General features: G+C 41.7%; 1 protein-coding gene across 21 annotated transcripts in view; it reads right to left on the bottom strand.

Annotated features, from left to right (window-relative positions):
- LOC131693700 (glucose transporter type 1) overlaps positions 1-16,272 on the bottom strand; it is a 704,006-nt gene that overhangs the window by 266,122 nt on the left and 421,612 nt on the right. For 20 of the 21 annotated variants that reach the window (XR_009306301.1, XR_009306302.1, XM_058981755.1 and 17 more), the window contains one exon: positions 11,704-11,920. The exons of the other annotated variant lie outside the window; for it this stretch is intronic. Coding sequence is in view for 18 of the 20 variants with exons in the window: in XM_058981755.1 (XP_058837738.1) it covers positions 11,704-11,920 (217 nt within the window). In the remaining 2 variants the exon portion in view is untranslated. The remainder of the gene's footprint in view (positions 1-11,703; positions 11,921-16,272) is intronic. 21 annotated transcript variants of the gene reach the window in all.

Below are 16,272 nucleotides of genomic sequence, written 5' to 3'. Positions count from 1 at the left end.
CTGGTCCGGAAACTTTATACGCAGATGCTGGCGAAGCCTCATTGTCTCACATTGGATGATGAGACTTATGTCAAGATAGACTTCCGGCACCTTCTGGGGCTACTATTCTTCACCGCCCAGCACAAATTTGGTGTCCCGGAGAAAGTAAGGAATTTTGCTGAGTTTGCTGAAATTTGCTAAGTTTGCCAATAAATACATGATTTGGCAAGCGATCTGCTCATGTGGTAAACGGAGTGTGCCGTTCGTGAATACCGGGACTGTAAACGGGGAGGTCTACCTCAAGAATTGTATACAAAAGCGTCTGCTTCCTCGAAAGGGCCCAAGATCTTCTGGCCGGTTCTAACTTCGTGCCGCTATTCAATTATTGTTCTGGAGTGCACGAAAAAAAATCCATGTGTTAATTCACGAAAACAAGATCACGACGTCGTGAACTGAACGATTTAATAAAACCATGACCAAGTTCCTGAAATTATGAATAATAAACCTCGTGTTCATAAAACCATATGCGTTTCCAAAAAACTAGTTCGCTTCGAATATATACATTAGTGCATCGCAAATTTTTTTTAGTTCTCAAAGGCCCCCCCTCTCATATTGTGACAAATGTCAAAGTAAGCTCAGATGCCAAATTTCACATCATTTGGACAATTCTAGACTCCCGCCCACTTCGCTTGAAATTTTTGAAATTAATCCTATGGGAAAATATGGAGGAAAAATATATTAAATGCTATAACTTTTGAAGTAGCAAGAAAAAAATTACAATTTATACCTATTTTTAAAGGAAATAACCTTAGTATTTGAATGAATATTTGTGTGTCTAGAAAAATACGGGAAAGCGGGATACCGGGTCATTTTGGCACCAAAATCCCCTATTTTTAATAATTTATCTGCTCATTATCATCCGAATACGAGAAGTTGGGGTTATAGGGCCTTTTGTCATTCATATTAAACTTTATCATTTACTCGTGCATATATCTGGCGTTACATTCGAATGTTTGGTAGGGTCACTGTGGTTGGCGCTGGACTTGTTTAGTTTTTGTTGTGATCCTTGTCAAAATTTGGAAATACACAGCCGACAGTTAAACTACGTTCATGATTTCAGGAGCTTATTCGCGATTTTTGTGTTTTCTCATCAACTTACCGTGATATTTTATTCGTAGGTTTGAAATCGTATTTTTCTGTCAGAGTAACGTGATTTATGCTCATTATTGCAGGATCTTAGTTACGATTTTCGTAATTTTTATTCACGTTATCTTGATAATTTAGTCACGAGTACAGTGATCTACGGATCTTAGTCACGATCTTTAATATTTTAAATTATGATTTTTTGTTTGTTTTTATAATATTAGTCACGATTTTCGGGTTGCTGCTGCTGCAAGCCTGATCGCCTGAGCGTCTGATCTCCAGGTGGAACGGCTCAAAACAGCGTCTGTTCCCCATGTTAGGGGCGGCTGATCATCGTCCGGGAGCCAGTGAAGGACTCTGGCCCAGCGAGCCAGCCGTAAAAAAACCAATCGCAGCGAAAAGTCAACAAGATAAGAATGCGAACCGATACCAATGGCGACGACCACTGCGACGAAAAGGGACTAGCGAATGGAAGCTCGGAACGTGGAACTGCAGATCTCTCAACTCCATCGGGAGCACCCGCGTACTCGCCGATGTTCTCAAGGACCGCGGGTTCGGAATCGTAGCGCTGCCGCAGGTGTGTTGGACAGGATCCATGGTGCGAACGTTTAGAGGTAATCATACCATCTACCAGAGCTGCGGCAACACACATGAGCTAGGGACAGCGATATGCAAAGGCGCGTGATCGGTTGGTGGCCGATCGACGAAAGAATGTGCAGGTTGAGGATCAAGGGTCGTTTCTTCAACATCAGCATTATAAACGTGCACCGCGTTCACTCTGGAAGCACCGATGTTGACAAAGGCGGTTTCTACGCGCAGCGCACGACGTCAAGATCATCATTGGGGACTTAGGTAGGCCAGGAGGAGGAATTCAGACCGACGATTGGAAAGTTCAGCGCTCACCAGCAGACGAACGAGAACGGCCTTCGACTCATTGATTTCACCGACTCCAAGAACATGGCCATTCGTAGCACCTTCTTCCAGCAAAGCCTCCCTTATCGTTACACCTGGAGATCACCGCTACAGACGAAATCGCACGACCACGTCCTGATCGATGGACGGCACTTCTCCGACATTATCGACGTCAGGACCTATCGTGGCGCTAACATCGACTCTGACCACTACCTGGTGATGGTTAAATTGCGCCCGAAACTATCCGTCTTTAATCATGTACGGTACCGACGGCGCCCCGGTACTATCTGGAGCGACTGAAGCAACCAGATGTCGCCACTGCATACGCGCAGTACCTCGAGGCAGCGTTACCGGACGATGGAGTGCTCGACGTGGCCCCTCTAGAGGACTGCTGGAGAACAGTAAAAGCAGCCATCAACAACGTAGCTGAGGATATTGTCGGGTACGATGAACGGAGACGACGGAACGATTGGTTCAACGAGCGGTTTTGGAGGAGAAGAATGCAGCGCGAGCGGTCATGCTGCAGCATGGAACCCGACAGAATGTGGAACGATACAAAAAGAAACGGAGGCAGCAGACACGCCTCTTCCGGGAGAAAAAAGACGCCGCCTGGAAGAAGCGGAGTGCGAGGAAATGGAACTGCTGTGCCGTTCTCAAGATACACGGAAGTTCGACCAGAAGCTCAACGCATTCCGCAAAGGCTTCGTGCCGCAAACCGAAATATGTAGGGATAAGGACGGGAGCCTGCTGACGGACAACCGTGAGGTGATTGAAAGGTGGAAACAGCACTTCGACGAGCACCTGAACGGCGAGGAGAATGTAGGTACAGATGACCAAGGCAACGGAGGATTTGACTACGTCAGTGCAGTTGAGGAAGGGAATGAACCAACTCCCACGTTGAGGGAAGTTAAGGATGCCATCCAACAGCTCAAGAACAACAAAGCAGCTGGCAAAGATGATATCGCAGCAGAACTCATCAAGTTGGGCCCGGAAAAGTTGGCCACTTGTCTGCACCGGTTAATAGTCAGGATCTGGGAAACCGAACAGCTACCGGAGGAGTGGAAAGAAGGGGTGATCTGCCCCATTCACAAGAAAGGCGACCATTTGGAGTGTGGGAGAACTTCCGAGCGATCACCATTTTGAATGCCGCCTACAAAGTGCTATCCCAGATCATCTTCCGTCATCTATCACCTTAAGAGTAATTTTAAATGTTAAACAAAACTAAATTGGCACCTTTAAGCTAACGCAAACCTGCCTTATCAAATAAACAAATTGAATAAAAAAATATCACCTAAAGAAAATGAGTTCGTGGGAAGTTATCAAGCCGGCTTCATCGATGGCTGGTCGACAACGGACCAGATCTTCACCGTATGGCAAATCCTCCAGAAATGCCGTGAATTTAACAGGTCCCAACGCATCACCTGTTCATCGACTTTAAGGCGGCATACGACAGTATCGACCGCGTAGAGCTGTGGAAAATCATGGACGAAAACAGCTTCTCCGGGAAGCTGACTCGACTGATCAAAGCAACGATGGACGGTGTACAAAACAGCGTAAGGATTTCGGGTGAACTTTCCAGTCCATTCGTATCTCGACGGGAACTGAGACAAGGTGACGGACTCTCGTGTCGACTATTCAACATCGCTCTGGAAGGTGTGATGCGACGAGCCGGGCTCAACAGCCGGGGCACGATCTTCACGAAATCCGGCCAATTTGTATGCTTTGCGGACGACATGGACATAATCGCCCGAACATTTGAAGCGGTGGCAGACCTGTACATCCGCCTGAAACGCGAAGCAGCGAAGGTCGGACTGGTGATAAATGCGTCCAAAACAAAGTATATGCTGCTAGGCGGAACCGAAAACGACAGGAACGAGAAAATAGCGTTACGATCGACGGGGATACCTTCGAGGTAGTGGAGGATTTTGTCTACCTAGGATCCTTATTAACGGCTGACAATAACGTGAGCCGTGAAATCCGAAGACGCATAATCAGCGGAAGTCGGGCCTACTATGGGCTCCAGAAGAAACAGCGGTCAAAAAAGATTCACCCGCGCACCAAATGCACCATGTATAAAACGCTTATAAGATCGATGGATTTCCATTATCTACTAGTTAATCCCATTCTGAAAATACGGTGATTGTTGAGGTTATAGAGATTTTATCTAAGCCGGCAGTGGCCATTTTGGATTGAGAAATGGCTTCGGAAATCGATGTCCGTTGTCTACTCACTACCACTTCATTCCGAAAATATCCACAATGTTGAGGTTACAGAAAATTTATCTAAACCGGAAGTCGACATTTTGGTTTACGAAATGGCATCCGACATTATGTACTCGTCAACCGTATTCCGAAATTAGCAGAATTTATCAAAACCGGAAGTTTCCATCTGAGAATCCAAATTGGCTTCAGGCATCCGTCATGTGATGTGATGTGATGTGATAAGAAGCCACCATCAGTTCAAGGTTTTTCCAGTGAATGCGGGTAGACTTACAGTAGATCCGAAATAGTTTATCGTGAGACTTTCACATTATCGCTATTACTGAAGGGAGATCAAAAAGGGATTGGGCGGGTCCGTAAGCAGAGACACTTACGCGTACCTCGCGGGGAAAAAGATCCCTTCCAACAATAATTTTCCAGTCAAAAGATAAAAAAATTTCGCTATACTTGCTTTACCCACCTGATGATTTGTTTTGAGAAGGGTGCGTCAAACTCTTATCAGACCTTCTGATGAAAACAAGTTTTCTTCAAGTGACTTGGGCTGGCTATCCACGTTCCCTCGTCCAGTCCTCAATTCGTATGATACCCTGGTGCTCCCAACCCCTCCCAGTTGTCAAATATTTTATAATGTAACGAAAATCGAATATAACATTTAATAAATACATTGAACAACATAACGCAAATAATAAATATAACAAATGAATAAACATAATGATTATATTAAAAACAAGGCATTTAGTGAATATAGTGAATACAATGAGTACACATATATGTTTTAATTAGTTGCATGTGGTAAAGAATAATCAGCTGGAAATAAAAATATAATAAATGTAAATAATATCATAAAAGTAATACATGATATAATAAATATTTGAAATATAATAAAAATGGATAATTATATCACTATAACAATAAGGTTGAATATAATAATTTTAATGGCTGAAACAATTAGGTAAATTTAATTAAATATAATGCAAGCGTAAAACAGGTATGCATGTAGGTAACCACCATCCTAGCTTGAGTCTTGCTCTTCTGGCGGCTCCATTTAACAGAAGCACAAATTTCTTAAAACCTTTCCTCTTTGACTTCGATTGGCCTACCACCCCGCTGTCCAGCTGCAACTTCAACGGTGTCCGTATAAACGCTCCTCACCCGTACCTGATATATAATGCTATTTCACAAACTATATAAATAAAAAATAAAAGGGTACAGTGCCATTAAATATAATATGAAAGAATAATACATGAATAATAATAAAATATGAATATGGCATGTAATTTTTGCATGTATTATGGGTCCAACCAGGTTAAGCGTACTTCCACTCGGCGCTAGAACAACGTATTTTCTTTTTACATTTTCAGAGTTGCATGTAATATTACTTCTTAGTGAACTGGGGAAAATAACAAAATACAATATTATAATGATGAGCACCATGTACCAATCCATAAGGATGAAAACATAAGAAAGAACATAACACCCAATATAAATAGTGCATGTGATGAATATCACAATTGTAATGTATGCAGCTACAGAAGTATTCCGAGAACTATTATTAAATGCATAATTTCCTTTTACGCCTTCCATTGATAATCTATTTACTTAATAATATAAAATGAAGAATATATCTATGTAGTAGCTAAAGATAAGATTTAATATAACAAGATATTACATGCATTACCATATGACATGCAGTTTGATACATGCTTTTCCCTGTAATTAAGATACCTTACACAATGAAAACTCATCCCAATGGATAGAACCTGTATCATTTTTAACATACATGCGTATATAATAAAGCATGTTAGAGTAATTGAATAAGATTCCGACTGTTCTACAGTAATTACTCGTGCGAGCTGTTATGCACTTTGGTGGATAGAAAAAAGGTATCATTTAAACACCTGAAACGACCGATCGTTAGTATCGGCCATATAAATGACTACACGCGTGCGACTCTTTTATGCCAATCGACAGAAGCAAGTATGGTAGGCAAGAAGAAAGAAAAGAGAACAGTTTTCTTATATAAGGTTGGACAGAGAACGCGCAAAAACCGCAAACGAAAAAAGGATTTCCCCTCCACAACGTGTGCTAGATCTTCATAAAAATCAATCAGCAGTACTGTATCATTATTCTACATACGCCAAATGATCTTTATGAAGATCCAACACACGCTGCGGAAAAAACCGCCCTTCTCGTAATCGACTCCTGTGAATTCTCTGTCCAACCCTCACCCAAGCTCACGAAACCCCTCCCGAGCGCGTGCCACAATCGAACGCACGGCAATATGCGTAGAAAAAACTGTGAACAGCCCCACCACCGATACATCCATATAAAACCCCCTGAAAACTCCTAAGGAAAAATATCAGTCGATCTATCAGGCCATCACGACCCAAACCCTGTAAGACAGTTGCTGGAAAAACCATCGAACTAGCTGAATAGTGCCCCTGAAAACTCCCACGCACGCCCAAAACAGGTCTCTTGAACGCTAATACAAAAATGCGCCTAAGCCAGATAATAAAAGACATGAAGAATTCTCCTGCCTGTGTCGCCTCATACGACAATAAACATTCTACACTAGAACCATAGTGCATGCGCTACTCGGATTGATATGTTACTATGTGTATAAAGTATACGAAAGTAATCAGCACAATGAAAACAATTAATATGACGAACATTATATAATATGAACATCAATAAACTCAACACTAATTCGGCCCACTGTCTACATGATATGTCATCCCACTCGCACCGAAATAAGAGTGAATAGAAAAAAAATAGAATTAAATGATCACAAAAAGGAACAAATCTAAACAGATTGGAATGCATTTCCAATTGCGCTGAAAGACACTAAACAAAACCCGCTCGCTATAAGTTCCATGCAAGGAAAATACAGAGAACTCATTCTAACTAAACCACCAAGCCATATTCATCCGGTTACCATCACCTCCGATACGCCGCTATCCTGCCCTCCTCTATCTCAAAACATGTTCCAGAAACGAGACGGAACATACCAACACAACACTCAGCAAAAAGAGCATGGAGCCAAGTTACCCTCTCAATCTCCACCTAGTCCAATTCCGACTTTCCGAGAGCGTGGCCGCTCAAACCACCAATACCACACATATTACGAAGTAAAGTTTGCGCAATCGGTGTACACACATCCACATCGAAGCAGTTCCAGAGCAACATGCACACAAACCGCCACTCTTCTCATACCGGCACAGCACGTCTGTGGAACGTCAAAACTAGTCTCATGCAGCTCCTTTACAAACACTCACACACATCAACAGAATGGACAGTTTTAACGGCATGTTAATGCGCACACGAGAAATGCATCAATGCCATTTCGATGGATCGATGACGTGAACGCTGATGCGCTGCTCCGCTGATGGAAGCCGGCCTATAGTGGGAATCGCATTGACACAAGAGCACAAACCTATCCGACATCTACCCACACCATGGCAAACTTGTATGCTACAGTAATTGTTGATTGCATCCACCAAAAATGCTACCAGGAATGCTACACATGGCCCACTGTGCAGCTGTCAGTACGCATAAACATGTAAGCCGGGTTCAAGTTACTTTTTTGAGCATGTGTTAGTTTTGAACGCTGGGTAGTATGGGTAGGAAAAACTGTGCCCAGCTCTGCCACCGAACTATACACCCAAACCCCCTCAAAACTCCAAAAGAAGAACATCAGCCGATCCATCAGATCACAACGACCCAAACCATACAAAATAGCCGCCGGAAAAACCATCGGTTCCGCTAAATGGTGCCCTTGAAAAAGTGGCTGTGATTTTTTCGTCACACTACCACACCGTGCTGGGGCACGCACCACAACAGCGCAATGAAAAAACCACAGCCACACCTTAAAAAGCACCATTCAGCCAAGCCGACGGCCCCTCCGGCAGGTACCCTGCATGAATCGAATCGCGATGATCCAACAAATCGACCGATACTCCCCCCCTAGAGCCCTGAAAAGGTTCAAATGGACAATCCGGTGACAAAGCCGAGCACAACCCCTCCTACGCACACTACCAAGCCTTGAGGTAACTTGAGCCTTAACATGATCCATTTGTACTTTATCACAGGCACAGTACGTCAACCAGTAAGAGCTATTCCTATGATATGCACACATCAACAGCACGGATAGCTCTGCCCTGCGAAACGGGTATAAACGCACACAAAAAAAAATCTCGCGTGCAATCTGCAAATGACCAACAAGCACACTGCCACCACCCACTCAAAGAGAAAACTCCGGACAAACCGTAACTCGCCGAGAATCGCCGTTAACATTTTATAAAATAGATGTATTCTCCTTCGTCTACTGCTGTGATTTATAATCTGCAAATCACGGTCTGCCCGGAATACCCCCCCCCCACAAAATGAATCTCGACAGTACGCCTATCGGTCACTCCCAAAAATCACTCGGGATGTAACCAACTTATCTTGACTGTGACTTGATGACCTACTCTATTGACGAAGCGTGAGAATCGTTCTTTAATCGTCGTTCTGACACTACCACTACCAGTATGCACACTCTCCCGAAACTCATGCAACACATTCGTCCCGCTCATTTCAATTTCAACACATGCATGTATTATTGAACGCTGAAGAGGGAGCAGGCAAATAACCGGTTCCAATAGCAGAGACCTCTCGTGCCTGTCTGTCCCCCCTCACATACCGTCAATCCACCCGCTGCATATATGTATTTCACATGCCCTTTTGTTAATCTCGGCATATGATATTGGAGTTCGCACTTCTAGATATTCTGTATAAACAACTTAAATTAGGTGTCAACCAACAACACTACTCTAGCACATAATAATAAGTATATGTAAATCAGAACGCTCTCACCCGTTTGATGTATGCTCCTTTGGTTGATATTGCGCTGCCCAGTTCCGCTCAGTACGATATAGCACACTAACACACACAGAAGGCTGAAAGCACGCCATCATGCTTCGGATTCCATTAACTGATCAAAAACCGCAATAAATCCAAAATTAATCAGTCTACACATAACAATCATGATATTCATTAAGCACTTCACACTATTTTCGAAACAAATTCCCTAGTTAGAGCCGTGTTGATCCATAAAACACTGAAAAACGTTAGAACTACGCAGCTATACGTCCGAACGCGTTCACCTGTCGACAAGCTCTGTGGCTTCAGGCATCCGTCATGTACTCCTAAACCCCATTCTGAAAATACTCAACTGCACGTACTCAAACTTTTTCTTGTGAAGATAGTTCGTAAGGAATAAGTTCGTTATTTCGAATTTAGTCCGTCAAAAAATTACGTAAATAATTACGTAAATAATTATTAATAATTAAGGGAAAATTGGATTAAGCCACTTTGCACGTTAAGGGTGCAAAACCTAATTTAAATTAAGTTTTATTTTTTGCGTTTCGAATTCATCTCGCCAGTAACTAGCACCATCTGGGTGTCTAGTTAGACGATGTATCTAAACTAGTACCCAAATTAGCACTAGTTAGACGCAAAAAAAAATCCAAACAGTTCACACGACACATGTGAACGTTCAAAGCAACTGACTTGTCCCGAGCGATGTCCCGGGAAGCAAGCACAGAGGCTCAGGTTTGCTGACGAGAAAGCGAAAGCGAACTCTTGTCTTTTGGCTCGGGAGCCAAAGTTATGAAAATTAGAGCCATAGTATTCAAGTGAGAGCAAGGATGAGAGATACAGATCGGAAAACTAGAAGTGACATGGTCGTTAGAAACAGGTTTAAAATCCTACCGACTAACATTTTGTCTTCTGGAGGCAGAAGTCGAGCTTAGGCAGTGTTACTACGAATCACTCAAGTATACCAACATGTCTCTCGGCAAAGACGTGTCCCTCTTTACCTGACAAAAGAGTCAAGTAGGATCACCATTGAAAACCTGTCGACGATTAACAATATTAATGAAAATGCTGCGGATATCGCTGTATGCCTTTCAAATGCAGGAGTAGATTTTTATTAGGCTATTGCCATTGCTCTTGCAGTGGTAGCGCTACTATGTGTAAGTGGAGGGCGGTGCCTACAGTGGCTACTCACCGCTGCCGATGGATTCGACTCCTGCCACCAGAAGACAAAAGATTACTCTGTAGGATTTTAAGCCTGTCTCTATTGACCCTGCAGCCTCTAGTTTTGTGATCTGTATATTTCACATCCTTGCTCTCACTTGAGTACTATGGATCTAATTTTCATAACTTTCCCAACTTAATAATCTCTAGCTATTTGAATATCGCTAAAAAGTAAAAAAGAAAGTATTACTTCATAAATCGAAAGAGAAAATCTCTCAATAGTATTTACGCGATTATGGGTTCTATTTAGTAAAATTAGTTGTGGTGACCTTTTAAAAACGGTCTGTACTATTTATAATTTCAACATTACGACAATAATACATTCTTATAAAATATTTTCTAGCTACGCTACTAAATCAAACTCCATAAGTCGCTTGTCTACATAGAGCAAGCTGAATTTCATCAGAAGATTAATTAATTGATTGAAAATGTTACATAAGTTTCATTATTCTTTTAACGTAAATGTCAGACAAATTAGACAAAAAAGAGAGCTTCAATGTTACTAGATAATTTTCGCATTTTTTCTTCTTTCCATCTGTGATACCTGACTTCAAATTGTTTGGTAATGCAGAACCGATTTACGGAACATAAACCCGCCAGCCCGTGATTTCTTCGATAACTGAATTGATTCAATTTTTCCCCCCATTCAGATAGAACGATTGATTGAAAAAGTTAAGCGGGAAAGTGCGTCACCGTACAGGAAAACCACCCGTCTGTTTTGTTATTAGAGCTAGGTATGTAGCAGGCAACATCACAGCATGACAGGAATGCAACACTTGGGGCGGAAGGCTCAGACTATAAACATCGAGACAGCAAATAGAGTAACATATAGAACGAAGCATAGAACATGATGAAAGAAGTGATGACAGAGCAAGGCAGGCACGGGTGGTGAAAATTAATATGTAATGGGAAAATATGACGCTCGGAGTAACTTCATAAAACAACAAAAAGCGATGTTCGTGGGAGGGGATGCATGATTTTCCTTGCACACACACTTTTTGTTTTGTCTGACAAGTGTTCTCTCTACAGCGATGGGTGATACACATAAAACTTTATTATCGGTTATTGCTCTGAAGGAGGAAAGCAATATACACAGGCAATCGGGAATCATGTTTGGGGTGAGGCGATTTTTTTTTGTTCGAATTTTGTGTAACGCATCTACGTCAAACGTAGACAACAGAGCGAGAAAGAGAAAGACGAGAGAATTAGAGTGGGGCAGAAAGACAGAGAAAAAAAGTTAATCAATTTGATGAAAGTTTGGCTGCAGATGAGATGCATGTAATGTAAAATGAGATTGCTTCTTCGGTTGATCGGAGGAAGAGCGAGACACAAAATCTGTTTGTCTTTTGGGTGGTTTGGTGGGGCTACTTACTCGATAAGCATCTGACGCAATGAATCCTCATCCTCCCCATTGCTTCGATCGCTCTTGCGGGAGCCAAGGGAAGCGGTTCCGTCGTTTCCTACGTATCTTGATCGCTTAAGTGAACTAGCACGGGACGACCGATGATGCTGTGAGTGCTGTGCGGACGAGGAACGCCCATCGTCTACGCCACTGCTGCGCTGCGAATCGATCGATTGGGAACGGTACACTGGAATTAAAATCGGAAATGAAAATTACTTATCATTCTTACATCATAAACTTAACTGGATCCTAACTCCAGCACTGATGATGAACAAAAGCTTCGACTAGATCCAAAGTAATTAGCTCACCTTCTACCCAACTCAAACGAACTTTGATCCTAAATCCCGAATATACCTACACTGACCTATCGGTAAGACAAATGCCCGAAGTTTGTTTCACCTTGGCCAACCAGATCCCTGAGGCGTTTTTCCGCCAGCTGGCGAAGAGGACAGAAAAAAGTCAAAATGTTTTCCCAGGGAACGAAAGATAATTTTTTGTGCCATCACTTTCGCTCCTTTTTTGGGAGGCTGTCTTTTATCTATTGCGAAAGGCGTCTACACCATACGCATACCAATGAGAAACAGTTGTTCTTTACTCTGGCCTTTGGGTGCCTTTCGATCTGGTCCCGTTTTAATGGCATGGCATCTAGGAATAGGAAGCTTGATTTTTTATAGAAAAATAATGAACCGGCACGGAAATCGATGTATCACCCTGTAACCATACACGAAGCAAAATATTTTGTCATTTTTCGTTATTTTTGTATCATATTTGGAACATCAACGTAGATGTAAAATTAAATCCCTCTATGAATGCGTTCGACTTGTCGAGCGTTCTTCGACGATTTATATAATTTCATTCTACGAAAAACTCAATATATTTCAATGTATTTTTATCCAAATACTAGCTAATACCCTCGCGCGCTGCTGCGACTTTCAACGAAGTAGAAGTAAAACTCAATTTGTTCCGAAGCGCCGGCAGAACATCTCCAACCAGTAGCACTAATTTTTTTGGTATGACCTGTTCCTATTATAAATGCAAATATGCAGTGTGGCTGACATGGCTACCTTCTCAGCAGGCTATTATTTTGTTTGCATTTAAGGGGTTACACCTCTGTAGAGTACGAACAACTAAACATATTTCGGGAATTTTTCTATACGCAATAAAAAGATGAATCGAGATCTTGTTAAATGGGGTTTATAACATAAGTAATGCATCACAAAAAATATTTTTTTGCGCAATTTCATCACAAGATAGCGGCTGTGCAGCATTTTCCGTTTATTCTCCAGCAGGCATGAGCAATAGAGTTGCACGAATACGGTGCAGTATCTATCAAACGAATGAGATTGATCTAATCTTAGTTCACGCCAATGGACACCAGCATCGGCTCGGTCAGCCAAACAAGAATCGTCAGTGTAACCATCTACGCACAACAAATTGTCGCTCTATCCAGCCAGACAGTCATTCCGCGGGAGACGGAATTCTCACATTGAAAGTTTTTAAGACTACATGCATGTATACGGTCATTGGGAGCAAGTATAAACTCATCCCAAGTAGTCATTAGGGGGCACAATATATTGGGCTACTGTTTTAGAGCCCAGTAACCTTAAGAAGGTATGCACAAGAAAGTGCTTATTTCAGAAACCCATTGTGGTTTAATGGTCAAGAGTTGCTCCAGAGCAGCAGTAGGTGTTGTCATGAACGCACTAGTCATCGCTATCAGGACCATGTTCTGAAAATTCTTTAACTTTAACTATATTATCGTGACTTTTCCCTTCTACCATCGCAAATGTATTGGTATTACAATTGTTGAGTAGATCCACTGAACACTACTTGGGTTTGAATCCTCAGGATTGGCCGAAAGCCCGTCTATATTGACCGAAAACCATGCAAACTCCATTGAATCTGAAATCAATGTGAGCTGACCAATTTAGTTTAGAGTTAAAAATAAATAACCCCAACGTACTTAACCTGATCTGGGACAATAATTTCAGAGTCGAAGAACTGCAACGGATGAACTTCGGTTGTATTGTAATCCTTCGTTGCGTGAAAAGCACCATTTACGTCTAATTTAGACTAACTGATAGTCCAACATGAAGACACCATTGCGGCATCAAATGTGTTAATGCAAGTATCGGTAATCATTATCTGGTAATCATCGGCGAAACCATACTTGGGAAACCCAAGCTCATTAAGTTTCCTCCACAAGCCATCGGTGACAAGGTTCCACATAAGTGGTGATAGCACACCACCTTGAGGATATCCGCATACACTCGGTTTCCTTATCTCTCCTTGTCTTAACGATTAGCACAGATGTCGGTTGCTAAGCATTGCGTGTATCCAGTTCGTAATATATGAAGGAAGTCCATAACCTCGTGCTACTTCCAAAATGGATTCGAAAGATACGTTGTCAAAATATCTTCAATATCTAGAAAGACTTGTAAACTTGATTGCTTTTCCGAAAACGCTTTTCAAAGCTTTATACAGACAGGGTGGTAATAGACTTCCCCGGCTGATATGCATGTTGCATTGCATGCAGCAGGTGCTCGAACAAGCAAAAATTCTGGAAGGTAGTGGTCGATTAAACGTTTTACAGATTTGAGAAGGAAGGAAGTCAGATTGATCGGTATAAAACTCTTTACCTCTTCATAAGTGACGCGGCTACCTTCGGAAATCTATTTTACTGTTTTCTACGCAAATGAAATGTATCCTGTTGTAAGCGTTTTCAAAATATAAGTGTTCATATCCTCTTAGAAGTAGAACTGGAATGACCCCACCTTTTCCCGGAGACTTCTACGGAGCTAAATTTTTAAGCACCCATTTGATCGCTTCGGTTGTCAAAATTCAAATTTAAATTCAAAAGGTCAAGAATCCGAACTACCTGAAAAGAACTCAGGGAAAAAAATGTATATAACGTCCTTTTTGTATATAACTATTTCATATATTTAATGTTTAATGTGATTAAGAGTAAAATTTAAATAAAGCACAAACAAATTATATTTAAACGGTCTAAATAAATTATTAAGCATTAATATGTAACACATAACCACAAAACACCAAATACACACACTTCAAGAAAAAACAGGAAACGCTTGGGACCGGAAAACTATGGGAAAGTAGGAAATAGAGCCAAGCGGGAGAGGAATTGTGAGTGAGAAGGAAGCTACTGGGTTAGGACAGACACAATGTGAATCACTTTTAGATAATAGTTCAAGGAAGGCAGACATCGAAGTTAAAAGTAAGAAAAGATAGACAGTTAGAATCATTTCAACATATAGTAATTAGTAATGTTAAAGAGAAGTGATACAAGGTCGATTAATATAATATCGAATCAGTAATGAAGTTTGAAATAATTACATTCCCACTAGCAAGTATATAAGTTTTCCCTCCCTCATCAATATTATCCGGATCCAGGACCCATTATATTAGATACTAAAGCCATTTTAATCCGAATGTGATGTCCCTTCAACGGATCGTCGTCGATAGTGGCACCATCATCGCTAAAAACGCATCCAAAGTGTCCACGAGCACTCCGAACCAGTCACGAGGTTCCATCGAAACCTCAGTCCAGCCACGAGGTGCCAGGGTGCCCTTGAATCGCCGGCCTGTCGCCGGAAAGCAGCCGTTAGAAAAAGCAGCCTAGCGCCTATCGACGTACCCGCCAGAGTGTGGAATCGCGGGTCATATCATCAGTAGCCGACAGTTTCGCGCTTCGTCCCAGCGTTTGTCGGCCGACCTTGTACATACCTACACTCACACCCAAAATTGTAGTTTACAATAAATAATTGAAAAAAGTGAAAAGACCGTGCTTGTTCTTCTGATTGGGGCAGAGTGACATTGAGCCGACCCTAAAGCCTTCGTGCCTCAAGCTTGAACTAGCCAAGAAAAGAGGCCTTCGGAGCCCACCCCCAATGGTCCCAATGACCAGGGACTAATGGTAATATAAACCGTGACCCCTCTGGTCTGGAAAGTAACACGCTGAAAGGCTAATATTTTTCATTTTCCAGGTCATATTTTCCATGGTATTACTTCTTAGGAACGAAGCAAAAATGTTGAAACCTATTCATGCGCAATCCCGTGACAGTTAATCGAGTTATCAACGAAATAGTGTGACATCCTGACTAATAAGATGGATAAGGGCTCTCTTACCCTATATATAGGATAATTTTTTCTCATCCCATATAATATACCAGGTGTTTCCTTACCTTAGAAGCATAATGTGGACGCATGCTAGTTTAGTAATCGCTTTCTCACACACTATCTACCAGGCGTTCACATCGAATAGGAACTGAGCTATGATGCATGGCTCTTTATTTACTGGCAATGTTCAGTGGTGGACATGTCGTGAGACTTCATTAAATATTATTTTTGAGTTTTTTCAATAATTCGAGAATCTAATGATTACATTCCTAATCAATTATAATCCATGCATTTTTTCATAAAATAATCCGACATATTTTATTTCAATGCTCCCAAATTTAAAGGTCGTTTTTTGGAGTAATAATCTATTTGAGTTCCACAAGACTTCTTCACTTGAGACTC

The sequence above is a fragment of the Topomyia yanbarensis genome, chromosome 3, assembly GCF_030247195.1.
Source record: "Topomyia yanbarensis strain Yona2022 chromosome 3, ASM3024719v1, whole genome shotgun sequence".
Taxonomy (NCBI): Eukaryota; Metazoa; Arthropoda; class Insecta; order Diptera; family Culicidae; genus Topomyia; species Topomyia yanbarensis.
Note: the sequence above shows the minus strand (reverse complement) of the source record. Positions and strands in the feature narration are given on the sequence as shown.